Source organism: Mastomys coucha, unplaced genomic scaffold (genome assembly GCF_008632895.1).
Source record: "Mastomys coucha isolate ucsf_1 unplaced genomic scaffold, UCSF_Mcou_1 pScaffold1, whole genome shotgun sequence".
NCBI classification, from domain to species: domain Eukaryota; kingdom Metazoa; phylum Chordata; class Mammalia; order Rodentia; family Muridae; genus Mastomys; species Mastomys coucha.
The window spans coordinates 71,078,141-71,093,797 of record NW_022196891.1 but is presented as its reverse complement, the minus strand read 5'-3'; the positions used below and the strand labels follow the sequence as shown (position 1 = coordinate 71,093,797).

Sequence of the window (15,657 nt, the reverse complement as noted above, 5' to 3'; positions counted from 1 at the left end):
TGCCTTCACAGACAACTTCATCAATAACATCCAGCAGTCTCCTGGATCCACATGCAACTTCATCAACAATAACATCCAGCAGTCTCCTGCCTTCACACACAGCTTTACCAACAGCATCCAGCAGTCTCCTGCCTTCACAGACAACTTCATCAATAACATCCAGCAGTCTCCTGGATCCACATGCAACTTCATCAACAGATTCCAGCAGTCTCCTGGCTTCACATGGAACTCTACCAACAGCATCCAGCAGTCTTCTGGTTCTACAGTTGTCTCCAGCAACAGCATCTAGAGCTCTCAGTGCTACTCCAGGGCCTTCAGCAACAATACGCAGCAGTCCATCCAGGGTAATGACCTTCTCTTCTAACAATATAATGACAGGGATTAGCACAGACTTGGAAGGCTTCTTCATTAATCTATATGCACACAGGATCTTTTATTCAAATAATCAATAACTTTTATTAGTATAGTTACTGATCCTCCCCTAATTTCGAGTGTAAACTACATTGGACCTGCTTCTCCACTGAGAAAATATCTATGTCAGTGATCACCCAGTCATTCCTAATTTGTAAGTATAGTGAGACACTTGATTTAATTTTGCACCTTGCACTTTTTGTAAAGGTGCAGTTTTCATATTGTGAACCACTGCTCATTATACCAGAAATTTACTTCCCTATAATAGAACAAAGTGATGAGGAATCAGAGAGAAACCATGCCACCCACAGAGTGAAGTCTATATACATTTCCATGTCAGACCACTGAGACTGCTGCTAGTTCAAAGCTGCCTCGCTGTGCTGGTACCTAGGTGGCCCATACCTGCCGACCTGTCTTCTCTTTCAGTCCTTCAGTGTTACTCTCATTTCAACATACTTTCCTGATACGAAGAAATGAAATATGATAATGAGCAGGTGGTCAAAGTGAACTACCTTCATGCTTTTTGTCTAGGTCCAGGATTTTCTTCAATGCTTGTTATTAGGCAAAAAGAAGAGTTTCTAACCTGAATCCTTACTTCATAACAATGTTTGAGATGATCTTCCTCTGGCTGCTCATCTAACCCATTTGCAAAAAAGCTCTAATTTTTTTAGAAAATGTTTTGAAATAAAATCTTCAAAATGATCCTAGAGAGAAACCTTGACTAAAGCATTGAAGGTTTGGATTCACTCCCCAGAAGTATAATACCTTTATCTACCAGGTATAATTTGTGTTAACTGGAAGCACTAGGTTATGATATAGGTAAATTTCAAGTAAATATTTAGGTAAATATGCATTTCTTCCTTTACCTAGGTTGTAACATGGTAGGCATTGTTTACATGTTCTCTATTCTATTTAGTGCGATTGTTCCTTATGATCTGTCTGAAATATATTATCTTATCCCATGTGTGTTTTTTGTAGACACCAAGGAGAGGAATTGTACCAAAGGAGCCTGCTAGGGAAGAAGGTCACCAACAAGGTCCCAAACAAGTGATGGTGTTGAAAGTAACAGAACCATTTACATATGACATGAGAGAAGATAAAAGGATGTTTCATGCTACAGTGGCTACTGAGACTGAGTTCTTCAGAGTGAAGGTTTTTGACACAACTCTAATCAGCAAGTTCATCCCTAGAAAGATCATTTTCATATCAGATTATTTTGGGTACAATGGGTTTCTGGAGATATACAGAGCTTCCTGTGTGTCTGATGTGAACGTTAACCCGACAATGGTTGTCTCAAATACACTGAGGCAAAGAGCCAATGCAACTCCAAAAATTTCTCATCTTTTCTCACAAATAAGAGGGACATTTGTGAATGGAGAGTTTGTAGTAAGTAAGGTAAGCCATTGCATTATTTGTAAAATTTCTTCTGCAATCCAAGGTTTTAAAAGTTTTATTTTGCTCAACTGGAATTTGCTCAACTTACTTCACGCAGGAAATCATTGCCTTCCACAGCAGAAAGGACTAGGCAAGGTTTTCTCCGTTTTGGGAATTCTATCGTCTCTTACCACTCTTCTCCAGGCACCACCAGCAAAATTGTTTAGAAAGAGCATTATCAGTAACTTTTGGCATTTTCTTGGCTAGAACAATGCAGCTATAGCCACCATAATCCCAGGAAATGATCAGTTTATAGCATATTTCCTTTTAGATTTTATTTCCTTGATAGCTTCTTTACCTGTATTAGTGGCAACTCCATTGTGAATAATAGGCCAAAATCCTAGCCTTGATACATTGGAGAAGATGAGAATGAGAAACCAAATAGATTATTCTGCCCTAGAATGAAGCCATTTCCAACAAGCCATGATTATATCTTCAAGTGCTCTCATTCTCATATTCTTTCTTCTTTCTCAAGATTTTTTGATAAAGTGACTATTGTCTTAAATAATGAAAGGGAAGGTTAACAGGAAAGTTTAATTTCAGAGTTTCTAAGTAGACACAATGACAGGGGAAATTTAAAGAATCCTATTACTTTGGAATGCTTCATTAAGTGACAACAAGCCAATTTATTTGTATGCTTGTTCAATGTATAATTTCAAAATGTCACGTATATGAATGCAGTCATGGCTTCCTACATTTTATCTATGCTGTGTTTTGCTGCAGTGGTGTATTTCATTACAAAATAAGAAAATTAAGTGGGATACAAACTAAAACAGCAGAACTGAAAGCTGTAGTGCCTAACCTTTGTGAGAATTGGACTAGAGTGACTCAAGCTGTGCACTTAAAAACTGTGATCCATTTTTAAAGGAGTTGTGTTTGTATGCCTGTGTGTATGCACACGTGTGTGCATGTGTATGCATGTATGTGTGCATGTGTGTCTGCATGTAGGTGGGGATGTGGGTGGGCATGTGTGTGATCTGAGTGCATGTGTGTGCATATGAATCTATCTACATATCTGTGTATGTGTCTGTGTATCTATTTCTTGTGCTACTTCTTTGTTTCTTTTATTTCTGTTAGTTTTTGTTTTATTCTTGTTGCTTTGTCTTTTAAATTGCATGTTTATATTTTTAGTCAAGAGAAACATGTAGAGATGTCAGTTTGGGTAGGTGCAAACTATCTGAGAGGAGTTAGGTGAAAAGAAACTATGATCAGAATATATTGCATGAAAATAGTTTTATTTTCAATAAAAATTAATATAAGTGAAGTAAAGTGGGCTTATGATAATATTCCCCAACCTCACAATGAACATGAGTAACCACTCTTCTCAGGCCTCTGGGATGTACATACAACACCTGCAATGGTAATCAGATTGGTGTTACTGCTTATTTCTGTTGGTTTTTTTTTTTTCATTGTTGATCCTTTGCATGGGATCCTTAAGACATCTCAGCTCCTCTGATACGTTACCAGTAGAGCTTAGGAAGATAGTTATATTACCTAAAGATACTCAGTAGATAAGGACCACAAGCAGGTGAATCTTAAGAGAAGTTTTCAAGGGCTGGAGAGATGGTTCAGTCACTAAAGTTTAGGCTCACAAATAAAACATCAAGAGTTATTTCTAAAGAAAAAGATTTGTTCACTGGAACAGCCTTAACTATTTAGTCCCTGTAATTTTACTTCTTCAGTACTCATTTATTTTGTCTGTGAGGGTTGAGGAGAAACACGAAGGTCAGTAAAGTAGTATTGAGATTGGAAGGGAAGTTTCAAGATTGAGTTCTCTCCCTCTACCATGAGTCCCGGTAATTGAGTCCAGGTCATCAGGTTTGACCACAAGCACCCCTGCCACAAGCACTGAGCCATCTCATTGGTACTTGTACCTCCAATTCTAAGCCTAACATCTATAGTTGCCCTGTTGGGGACGGGGTGATGTTGACACGTTTTAGTTCTCATAGAGGTGACAAGCATTGATACATTTCTAGAATATTCAATGTTAATTTTTTTTTTTTTTTTTTTTTTTTTTTTTTTTTTAGAAAACTGAGGGGAATGAATCCATTTGCTATGGAATTGAAGATAGTACTGGGAAAATGGATGTGGTTGTTCATGGACAATTCACCAATATCAGGTGTGAACCAGGCAATAAACTTAGACTTGTCTGCTTTGAATTGACTTCCAGTGAAGGCACATGGCAGCTGAAGTCTGTAAGCCACAGTTACATGAAGGTACGTGCTCTAGGAAACACCATTCTTCCTAAGAATCATAGATATTTTTTTAATACTCTAGAAAAGCTTGACTATTAACATTACATAGAAATCTAATAGGTGGAGGGATTTATTTAACATAAAAGCTTCCTTCCTTTATTTTTTTTAATAAGGGTTTTTAAATCATAATGGAAACTTCTGAAAGATTCAAGCATTGTTATATGTTTAGCTAATAGATTTTAAAAAAAAAACTATCCCATTTATCAAAGCAGAGAGAATATTTGACAGGAAAATTAAGGTGTTTGATTCAAATTCTGACTCTCTGATTTTTCAGATGGACACAAAGAACCTCAGGGTCTTCATTTATAATATGCAAATACTTTCTGTTGTAGAGGATCTTGGACAGAAATCATAAGTTGACAAGGATGCCCTAAGAAAACTCAGATGACAAGGTGTTGCAGTAAATTTCCAACCCCAAAAAGCCTGTGCAAAGAACACACCACATCACTCAGTTATAATATTCATAACCTGCACAGCTACATTGGGCAGATCTACCACTACACTACGCTATTCCCCAGCTATAAGATCCCTTGCTACTTGTGACTTCTCCACGCCAAGTAGTTCTGCTCCATCGTCCTTCTACCTCTTCTTCAACTGTCTTCCTCTGTCTCCCCATTCTCCGTGTCTGCACCTCCTCTTCTTCTCTTCCCTCTCTCTAAAACCTCCAGTCCCACCTTTCCCTCCCACTGCTCAATCACAGGCTCTAACATTTATTTGACCAGTTTAAATGGGGAGAAGTTTCACATGAAATCACCTAAGTATATAATCTACTTCATGTTGGGGCAGCCCCTTTTGGGGAAGTAGAATTAACATCAAAATATAAAGAACACCAGGGCAATCCACAGCAACAAGGTGCTAAAATCCACCCTCTTTGTGTACTTACACACATCTGTGTAGAATTCATTCTACACACACACACACACACACACACACACACCACTTCTATAATGTAAACAAAAGAAACATAAGTGATGACTTCTTCATTCACATAGAAATGCTTTTACACTACAATTGTTCTTGAAACCATCAGCCATTTGCCAAAATTCCAATCCTTCCCCAATGGCAGCAAAGCCTCTTTTTTCTCTTCCCAACCACCCTGTTCAATGAAACTCTGCAACTCAGCCCTTACCTCAGACCTTGCAGCACTTTCCTTTCCCCTGTACCTCTGTAGCACACCCTGCTCTTCCACCTATGCTGAAGCTGTAGGAGTGACTAGCTAATCTGACAATCCCAAGCAAGGGAAGAAAGCTGACTCCAAGGACAGAGATGTACATAAGGTCAGAGTGAGAGAAGGGCAATGGGACTCATGGTGAGTAGTCAGCAAGAAAAGTGTGGAACCAGCTGCATTTCAACTGATCTGACTTCATTGTTTTCTTCTTTAAGGTCATCTAGAAAGTGAAGGAAAGCCACTCAACCCAGACTCATTCAGGAGAACTTCTCTGGAACCATACTTCTGAAAACTTGGATGCCAATGATTCTGTTTGTGGAGATAAGATTCAAGTACAGAAAATAAATGTGCATAGGACAGTTGAAAGACCAGCCCTATAAAAACAATCTCTTAATTCTAGAAATGGTGCTTTCTTATATTCTGTATACATTTTCTATTACCTAAACATTATATGTTGGCTCTATAACTTCTAAAATTGTTGATTTGTAATTTTTATACCTGAAACTTTAAAAAATCCACATAATTTCTCTAAAGCAGTGTGCCTTTGTTCATCTCTTTTAACTATTTGAGAGGTGCTTTAAAATACAGTTAGTGGCCCTCAGATAAAGCTGGAGAATACAGGCTTCAAATGTGATGTCTAAGGACCAAGCATGTTCAGGAACAAGTTGACTGGGTTTTCTGCCAATGAAAGTCAAGGTATTAATAAGATAAAGAAGAAGGTTGAACTCAGCCTTGAGCATAATCTCCAAAACTAATATGCTGAGGATAGAACAAAGTCTTCACATCTTTTATGCTGAGTAATGTGAGTGCATTATAGAGCTTAGTTGTTTGAAAATGTTTCCCCAAAATGAGGTGTTTAGGGTGGGGCATACTATTTTCAACACTAAGGAATCCCATTTTCAATTTCAGAGTAAAGTAAAATCGCCGCAAATCTTTAAAGCAAAATGAAGAAGGCTTATGATAAAGGAAATCAAATGAATTAAATTATTATTCCCAGAGAGGTCTTTCTAGGGCATTACTTACTCTCTTACTGCTGTGAAGACTTGATAAAGCAATTGAAGGATCAATAGGTTTATTTTGCCCATGGCTTAATGTTAGAGAAGGGTGAGATGGCTGGCTGTGTACCTGCAGGAGGAAGCAGAGAGAAGTGAGCTCTAGAGTTGACCTCTCTCTCTCTCTCTCTCTCTCTCTCTCTCTCTCTCTCTCTCTCTCTCTCTCCCTCTCTCTCTCTCTCTTTCCCCCCTCTAGTTAAGGATCTGAACCTATTTAAAGATCACACACACATACACTTAAGATTAGTGTTTGCAAATTCCTTATTGAAGTCTAGAAGGCCCCTTGCACATGGTAAAAGAATTCTCACAAGTAATTCCAGATTCTATCAGGTTTTCAACCAATATTAACAGTCGCATGGGGCAATGGTGTAAAATGGAGGTAAGGAAGATAGATAGGTGTTTGGACAGCAGAAATATGGGCAGGAAGATGCAAGAGATAAGGATGAGTGCCTCTCTCATCTTCTAAATCCATGTCTTATTCTCCATTCTAATGATACTGGAATTTTAAGCTTAGTGGGGTGTGTTTAATTCACAGTCACTTCTCATCAATAGATTAATGTCACTAGAAAGCATTTTTGGAAGGAAATTCTGTTTGTTTTTATTATTTGTTTGGTTTTACCTTTGCTCTTCCAGCATGTGAGTGTGAGACTATTGTTTAGCACCTTGAAACTCCACTTTTCTTGTCCTCTAACCACAATGTACTTTCCAGCGAGAGATCATTATCTACATGTACTGTGTATACACAACATTCTTCAAACACGTACAACAGATTGCAAATATATATGCTGTGAACATTGAAAATGATTGCTGTCCTCAGAAATACCTTCATTAAAACCTTATTGATAGTCAAATATGGTCACAGAATCTTCTTGACACCATGAAAGATGGCTTGATCTAGCCTAGACTAGTTTGAGTAAATGTACATCCAGACAAACTGTGTCTTTAAAGTGAACTTTTATGATGGATATCCTGTCTACCACCTCCTTCCTATGTATATGTGTGTGTGTGTATAATCAAAATGAACTGCTTTATGGAAAGGGGCATGCCCTAGGAATAAATGCCTACCTAAACTAAGCCCATCAGTTGAAATAAAGACTCACTTGTGCTACATCCCTTCAGCAAAACAACTCCTCCTCTTGAGCTCCACGAAATTAAATTCCAAGCAAAACCTGAAGCACATGAAAATCTTTACTTATATGTACTGATCTGTGCTGTCATTTTTCTTTTAATAAAGTTTCACTGATTCTATAAAAATCTGTGTGAACCTTTACCACAAATCTTTGAATAGAAGGGCAAGATTTTGTAAATACTTGGCTTAGCCTCTGACCATCATCCTACCCTGCAGCAAAGCTACAGAAAGAGGGGGGGGAACAAAAAAAAGACCTCACCAAATACCAAAGATTAGGTCTTGGAATTCCAAGCTTCCAGAAATGTCAGTAATGCATTTATTCTCCTAATATAATACTTTCTCTGTACTGATCTTATACAACACAAAACAGATTAAGACAGAATAAAAGAGTATTTTCCATAATACTCTGACACAGAGAATTGTACCTGACATAAACCATATATATATGGAGAGAGATAGAGTTTTATATATATATATATATATATAGAGAGAGAGAGAGAGAGAGAGAGATCAAGATATGTAGAGACACAGAGGTGTAGAGATAGATGGACATATAGATATAATCTACAAATGTTGCCATGAAGACAAGAGTGACAGTGTCAAATCTGCCTATATACAGTGGGCTGGAACTATCATATATCTATGTTGTGGGACAATATTCCTGGGGAGATGAGAATAAATTTCTACTTACCCCAGGCCAATGTTCAGATACAACCAAAGTCCAATTTGGTAAGCCAATGCGATTTATTTTTATTGTGGTTCTTATAAGAATATTCATAAGGCATTACTTACAGGAGCAGAAATGACCCAAAGATAGCAATGTTACAAATCCACCCCAAAGTGGGTAACATCTCACAACAGCTAGAAACCTGGAGTAGCTTTCACAGTCCGCAGACAGTCCAACACATTAGAGAATGTTCAATTCAGGAAACTCCGTGGCTCTGAGCCTTTTCCATACACCATGGTTCATCTCTACTTTTTTCCAGGTGTATTTAGGTTGTCCCAGGGTTCCCATCAACATTCCTGGTAGCCTGTACATTTTTGGGGAGAGAGGATACTACTATATCTGGTTTCAGGGACTTTCTGAAGTCTCTAAGTTGTTTCATTTCTTAACCTTAACGATCCTCCAGGCAGTATGGGAGGTTTCACCCCTTCTTAGATTACCCTGATATTCTGTTCCTTTTTGATATCCTGTGTCTTAACAAGCTTTCCTCTAAAGTGAAAGATTTTGATCTGGGAGGAAATTGTTCTATACCAGTCCCTCTGATGTTTACATAATGGCTCATCTTCTCTCCTGCCTCTAGTTTTGCCACTCAAAGTGCAGAGAAAGACCAGTGACATTGTTATCAGTTTCTTCTCTGACTTTTGGGCAAAAGAAAAATTCAAATGCTCAGAACAATGAGGACATGATTGTTAGAGTGGGAACAGTGGGAACCAACTGCTTTCAGTTCAGGCTTGAGGCTTGCTATACAAGATTCATACCTAGCATTATACACCTTGCCAATACCTCTCACCTAGAGGTCAGTAGGTCCTAGAGAGGAACCATATGATGCATTGTCAGTTTTCCTTTACAATATTCATGTTCCTATCCACAGATTAGTGCTACTCTCAGCCTTGGTCAGAGAAACTGCTGCTTATAGTGACTTCCTATTAATCCCCATGACTCAGAACTAGGAGCAGGCTTTATGACTCACAGTTTGGTTCCTTCATTAGCAGGTATTTGGCTTTCCTCTGTAATCAGGACTTCCTTGAGCAAAAATCCTGCCAGTGACTTAGCCAGCCAAAGACCCTGATATCAACTCTGGCTGTTTAGAACACTGTACATATAAATCGACAAAACTACATTTTAGCTCCTGTCTACAGCTCTCAAATGTACAGCTTCAATGATTTTTTTTCAAATACTTTGTTTATCAGGCTTTTGTTTTACTGTCATAAAACATGAGGAATTATAAGAGTTGGAAATCATTTTCATGTAAGTAAGAGAAAGAGCATTTTATCAACACCTAGTGGAAAGACTCCTATGATTGGTGAAAACAAGAACTTTCACATGTATGTGATGCACACTATAACAACTTTACACAAATCCTTCTCTAGCTGTTATTAGTAAGGAGCTTAGGATCACTATATGGATGGGAGAAATTGCCCTGTAGAAACTTTTATAGAAGTATGAGATGAATTCCAGTGAAAGGATTCACTAAGGTGTATGTTTTCTTTCTGTCAGTCTTCCTTCCTTCCTATTTTTCTTTCTTTCTTTCTTTCTTTCTTTCTTTCTTTCTTTCTTTCTTTCTTTCTTCCTTCCCTTCTTTCTTTCTTTCTTCCTTCCCTTCTTTCTTTCTTTATTTCCTTCCTTCTTTCTTTATTTCTTTCTTTGTTTCATTTCACTTCATTTTTCAGCTCAGTTTGGAAGTGAAGGCCATGCTGGTAACATGAAGAGAGAATCAACCCCATTCAGTCATTCCTGCTAGCCCATCTCCAGCCCTGTGTGATTCTCCAATGACTCAAAAAAACTTTAATATTGCACATCCGCCATACTTCCATGAAATATATACTGGCTACCTGTGCCTTCCTTTCCTTCCTCCATTCTGACCTCATCAGAGGAAAATTAGAGCACAGCCTATCTCCTTCCGTATAGGGCTTACTGCCATCCAGAGCCCTAGCCGAAGTAATCCTATATGTATCTGTTCATCGTGTTGGAGCTGGACTCTAAATCCTATTGAACAGAACTATGGAACTACCCTGTTCTACATATCTGCTCTGAACCTACAGGTTGAAACTCCTTGGAGGTTGAATGGCCTGTTCACAAGGATTGCCTAAAACCATCTGTATATCAGATATTTCCATTATAATTCATAAAATAGCAAAATTTTAGCTTTGAGGTAGCAACAAAATTTATGGTTAGGGGTTATCACCACATGAGGAACAGTATTAAAGGGTCTTGGCTTTAGGGAGGTTGAGAACCACTGTGCTAGCCTAACAGCCATATCGCCCACTACACCAATTCTGAACTAGTTGGAGTCTAAATATTAGCACCCACAGTGACCCCAAGACTGAAAACGAAGCATTCTTTTCCTGGTCTAACCTTTCCAATTTGGGCAAGAGCAACCAAAAAAACTGAAAACCTACTCAATAGAGATAAGACCAGATATCTACACCAAAAACAGCTCACATTTCATAATTAGAGATACTTGATTCCCAGTTAAAAATCAAGAACAAAAATAGTCAGTACAGTATACCTCTCCATTAGCCACCAACTCTACTGTAATAAGCCCTGAGAAGAGGAGCTTAGCAGAATCACATGACGAGGACTTTAAAATAGCACTTTTGAATATGCTCAAGGACCTTAAAAAGAATTTGAATAAATACCTCATTGAGGACCAGGAAAATACAAACAGTTGGATTAAGTAAGAAAAACAATTAAAGGCATAAAAAGGAGAATATAGCAAATAGAAAGAATCACTAAAGAGAAGACAAGCTAAAGTAAAAGTGAAAATGAAAAATTTAGGAGTTAAACAGAAACTTGACATGGAAGAGAGAATTTCAGATCTTGAAGACAAAGTATAAGCAATGGCTATCTCCATCAAAGAAAATACTAAATCTAAAAGAGTCTAAATACAGCACATCTAAGAAATCTGGGATATCATGGTGGTAAAGAAAAAAAAATCATATGAATAATAGTATAAGGAGAAGAAACCCAGGAGAAAGGTATAGGCAATATTTTGACAAAAGCATAGAAAAATTGCTGTGCTAAAGAAAGAGATGGGAATGGGATATCAAGATGCGAGCAGCATATTGAATATGAAAGAGACAGGACCAGAAGAGACACTCTCCATGTTATATAATAATTCAAACATTAACTGTACAGAAGAAAGAAAAGATATTTAAAGTTGCAAAGGAAAAAGACTAAGTCACTTATAAAGGCAGACCTCCTAGGATAACTCCTGACTTTCAATGGGGACTCTGAGAAGAAAGGTCAGGGCAAATGTTCTACAAACTCTGAAAGACCACAGATGCCATCCTAGACTGCTATATCCAGACATATACTTATATATTACTGCATCTAATCTGAACCTTATCAATTAAAACTGCAAGTTAACAACAGAAACAACTGGAATGTATATGTGTATGTATATGTATATGTGTATATGATGTATATGTATATATGTATGTGTATGTGTTTGTATGTATGTGTATATGTGTATAGCACAATTTACAGAGAAAGAGAGAAAGAAAACATTCCATGATAAAAACAATTTTTTAGTAATTTCCCTCTACTAATCTAGATCTATAGAAGACACTACAAAACTTCAATATAAAAGGTTAATACATCCAAGAGGACATAAGGAATAAATAATCTAAGAACAGTTCATCAAAAGAGGGAAAAGCCACTATAACAAATAATAAATTAAGAAATTAACAAATGCTATTCAGTAATAACTCTCAATATTAATGGTCTCAATTCCACCAATAAAAAGACATACACTAACAGATGACAGGATCTATCTGCTTTATTAAATAAAAACATACTCTACCATCCAAGATTCTACCATAAATTTTGGGTAGAAAATGGAAATTGGTGCTCTAAGTAAATGGAACCAAGAAGCAAGCCAGGTAAAAGCCAGGTTTGACTTGCAGATTTTGAGTCAAAACTAATCATAAGTAAAAAGGAAGGGTACTATATAATCATTAATGGAAATCATATCAAGAAGATATTGTAAGCCTTAACATTTATGCACCAGATATAATGGTATTCAACTTCATAAAAGAAACATTATTATAGCTAAAATTATTGAGCCTTGCACAGTGATAGTGAGTGACTTCAATATGCAACTCTCACCAATAGACAGGTCATCCAAACAAAATTAACAGAGAAATTTTGGAATAAAGTAACATCATAAATCAAATAGACTTAACAGAAATCTACAGAAAATGCTATCCAAATGCTAAAGACTATACTTTCTTCTCAGAAGTCCATGGAACTTCCTTCAAAATTTACTCCAGTTGGGACATAAAGCAAGTCTTATCAGATATTGAAAACTTAAAATAAAACCCTGCATTTAATCTGACCCCCAGTAACTAAAACTGCAATTCAACAATAGAAACAACAGCAAGTATACAAGCCCATGTTTTGGAGGTTGTTCTGGTACAGTGTGTATTCAGATGCTGATTTCTATGCCTACAGTCTACAGTCCAGATGATGGCATAGTCAAATGTGTCCCTGGTCTCATTGTTATGTAAAATTTGTTTATCATCTCTGATGGGATAGAGCTGATCCAGCCTATAATTGGGCAGAGGAGTTAGGAAGAATGAACATTAGATCCCAGCCTGGGTCCCGAGGTGGAGAGAGAGGAAGTAGAGAAGACCACAGAGAGAGAGAGGAAGGAGTGGAGAGAAAGCGTGGTGAGAACAGGAGGATTTGCCATGAAGTCACAATGAGAAAGTCATTAGGTGGTCACACATGGACCAGAGCAAGCCAGACAAGACCAGGTTGGCAAGGAATGAGGCACTTGCCTGGGTATTAGTCTTAGAGGGTTAGAATAGCTTAGAGTCTGTCAACAGCTTATTAACAAAACATAGGTGTCTGTGTTATTTACTCGGGAGATAAAACTGGCTAGAGAGGGCATAGAAATGTCCTGTAGTTATTTGGAAACAAAGGGGGTTTAGAAAACTGTCCCCACCCCAAGAACTGAATTACACTCATAGAAGATAAACAACTCTCTACAGGATGAAAACTGAGTCAATACAGAAATCAAGAAGGAATTAAACATCTTTTAGAATTGAATTATTAAAAAAGAACACAATATAATCAAACTTATAGGAACCAATAAAGGTAGTTCTAAGAGGCAAGTTCATAGCGCTGTTTCTACATCTAAAACCTTAAGCTGTATCATATTAATAATTTAGTGATGGATATGAAAGCTCTAGGAAAACAAACAAGAAGAAATCATATTCAAAAAGCATAAACAGAAAGAAGTAATCAAACTCAGGGCTGAAACCAATAAAACAAAACCAATAATAAAATTATAATGAAATCAATAAACTGAAGAGTTGTTTTTTGAGAAAATCAACAAGATTGACAAAACTTTAGTCAAATTAACAAAACAAAGTAAATGGAAATCTAAAATTAGAAATGTAAATGGAGGCACTAAAACAGATACTGAAAATGCAAAGACTCATAAGAATGTACTTTAAAAGTTTATGTTCCACCAAACTACAAAACCTAAAAGAAATGGATGAATTATGTGATAAAATTAAATCAATATGAAATAAACAATTTAAGCAAACCCATAACCCATAGTGAAATAGCCTCAGTAATTAAAAATCTCAATCTACAAATTCCAAAATCTCAGGGTCAGATTAGTAAAGAATTTTACGAGATCTCCAAAGAAAAGCTAACATCAATTCTTCTCAAAGTAGAAACTCAAGGAACACCTTCTAATTCTTTTTATGAATTTATTGTTTCCCAAATAACACATCACACAAAGACTTAATTATGGAAAAAATGTATTGATCAACATTTTATATGAATATAGATAGAAAAATCTCAGTGAAATACTTGGAAACTGAATCTGAGAACACATAAAAATTATTATCTATCAAGATCAACACACAAAAATTAGTAAACTTCAAATGACAAACAGACTGGAAAAGAAATCAGGGAAATAGTGCTTTTTATAGCATCAAAAAAAAAAAACAAAAAAAAGGAAAAAAAATATAAAATGACCCTAAGCAAGCAATGAAAACCTTATATAACTAAACCTTTCAGAAACTGGATAGAGAAATTGAAGACACCAGAATATGAAAAGATGGCTCATGTCCATGGGCTTGTTCAATAACTAATATGAAGATGTCATCCCATCAAAACTAAAGATTCAATGTGAACTCCATCAAAATTATAACATGATTCTTCACAGAATTTGACAAAACAATCTTCAGCTACATACACATACAGACAGATACATACACACACACACACACGCCCACACACCCCTTCAGGATAGCTAATACAACCTTGAGTAATAAAAGAACTGCTGTAGCTATCATCATCTATATTTCAAGTTGTGATACAGAGCTCAATAATAAAAACAGCATGGCACTGACATATAAACAGATATGTTGGTGAATGGAATTGAGTTGAAGACACAGACGTAAGTGCACACACTTAAAGACACCTGATTGTTTTACAAAAATAAAAGTAAAAAATATACACAGGAGAAAATACCGAACCTTTAACAAGTGGTACTGGTGAAACTAAATAGCTACATGTAGACATCCCATAAAAATAGACCCATATCTATCACTCTACACAAAAATCAACTCCAATTGCATCAAAGATTTCAAGAGAAGACAAGCTATCCTGAATCTGATACAAAAGAAAGTGTGGAATAGGCTTGAAGTCGTTGACATGAGAAAAGACTTTCTGAAGGATACCTGATAGCTCAGGTCTTAAGATCAACAGTTAAGAAATGAGACGTTATGATGTGAAAAGCGTGAGCAAAGGCTGCCATTATTTTCAGCCTACGGGGTAGGAAAAACTTTTTACCAATCAAGCATCTGACAGAGGCTTATAATGCAGAATATACAATGAACTAAAAATCTGAGCATCACAAGAACAAATAGCTCTATTAAAATGGGATATAAAAGCAAACAGAGGACTCTCAAATAATGAAACACAGATGTTGGAGAAACATTACAAGCCATCAGAATAATGGATATTCAAACTACTCCGATACTGCATTTCCCTGATGGCTAACATTTCTCTCTGTATTATCTCAGCCATTTGAGTTTACTTTATTGAGAATTCTCTGTTTAGCTCTGTGTCCCAGTTTTAATTGGCTTAACTTTTTTAGGTCTAGTTTCTTGAGTTACTTATATATTTTGGGTATTAGCCCTCTATCAGTTGGGAAATCCCATTTAATTGTTGATCTTACTGTTTGTGCTAATGCTATTCTGTTCTGAAAGTGTTTTCTTGTGCCAATGAACTCAAAACTATTTCCCACTTCCTCTTCTATCAGGTTCGGTATACCTGGTTTTATGTTGAGGTCTTCAATCCATTTGGAGTTGAGTTTTGTGTAGGATGACAAGTGTTAATTAATTAATTTATTTATTTAATTAAAAAAACCTTTTATTGCATTATGATGAAAAAAGTTACATGATTTCAATTTATCTGAATTTGTTAACATTTAAAAATTTATTTCAATTAAATATAAT

General features: G+C 36.5%; 1 protein-coding gene across 1 annotated transcript in view; it reads left to right on the top strand.

Annotated features, from left to right (window-relative positions):
* The window catches only part of LOC116096922, a 60,903-nt gene that overhangs the window by 12,623 nt on the left and 32,623 nt on the right, over positions 1-15,657 (top strand). Inside the window, 3 exon segments of the mRNA XM_031379251.1 lie at positions 1-344; positions 1,390-1,806; positions 3,873-4,061. The exon segment at positions 1-344 is cut by the window's left edge and continues 46 nt beyond it. Of these exon segments, the coding sequence (XP_031235111.1) occupies positions 1-344; positions 1,390-1,806; positions 3,873-4,061 (950 nt within the window).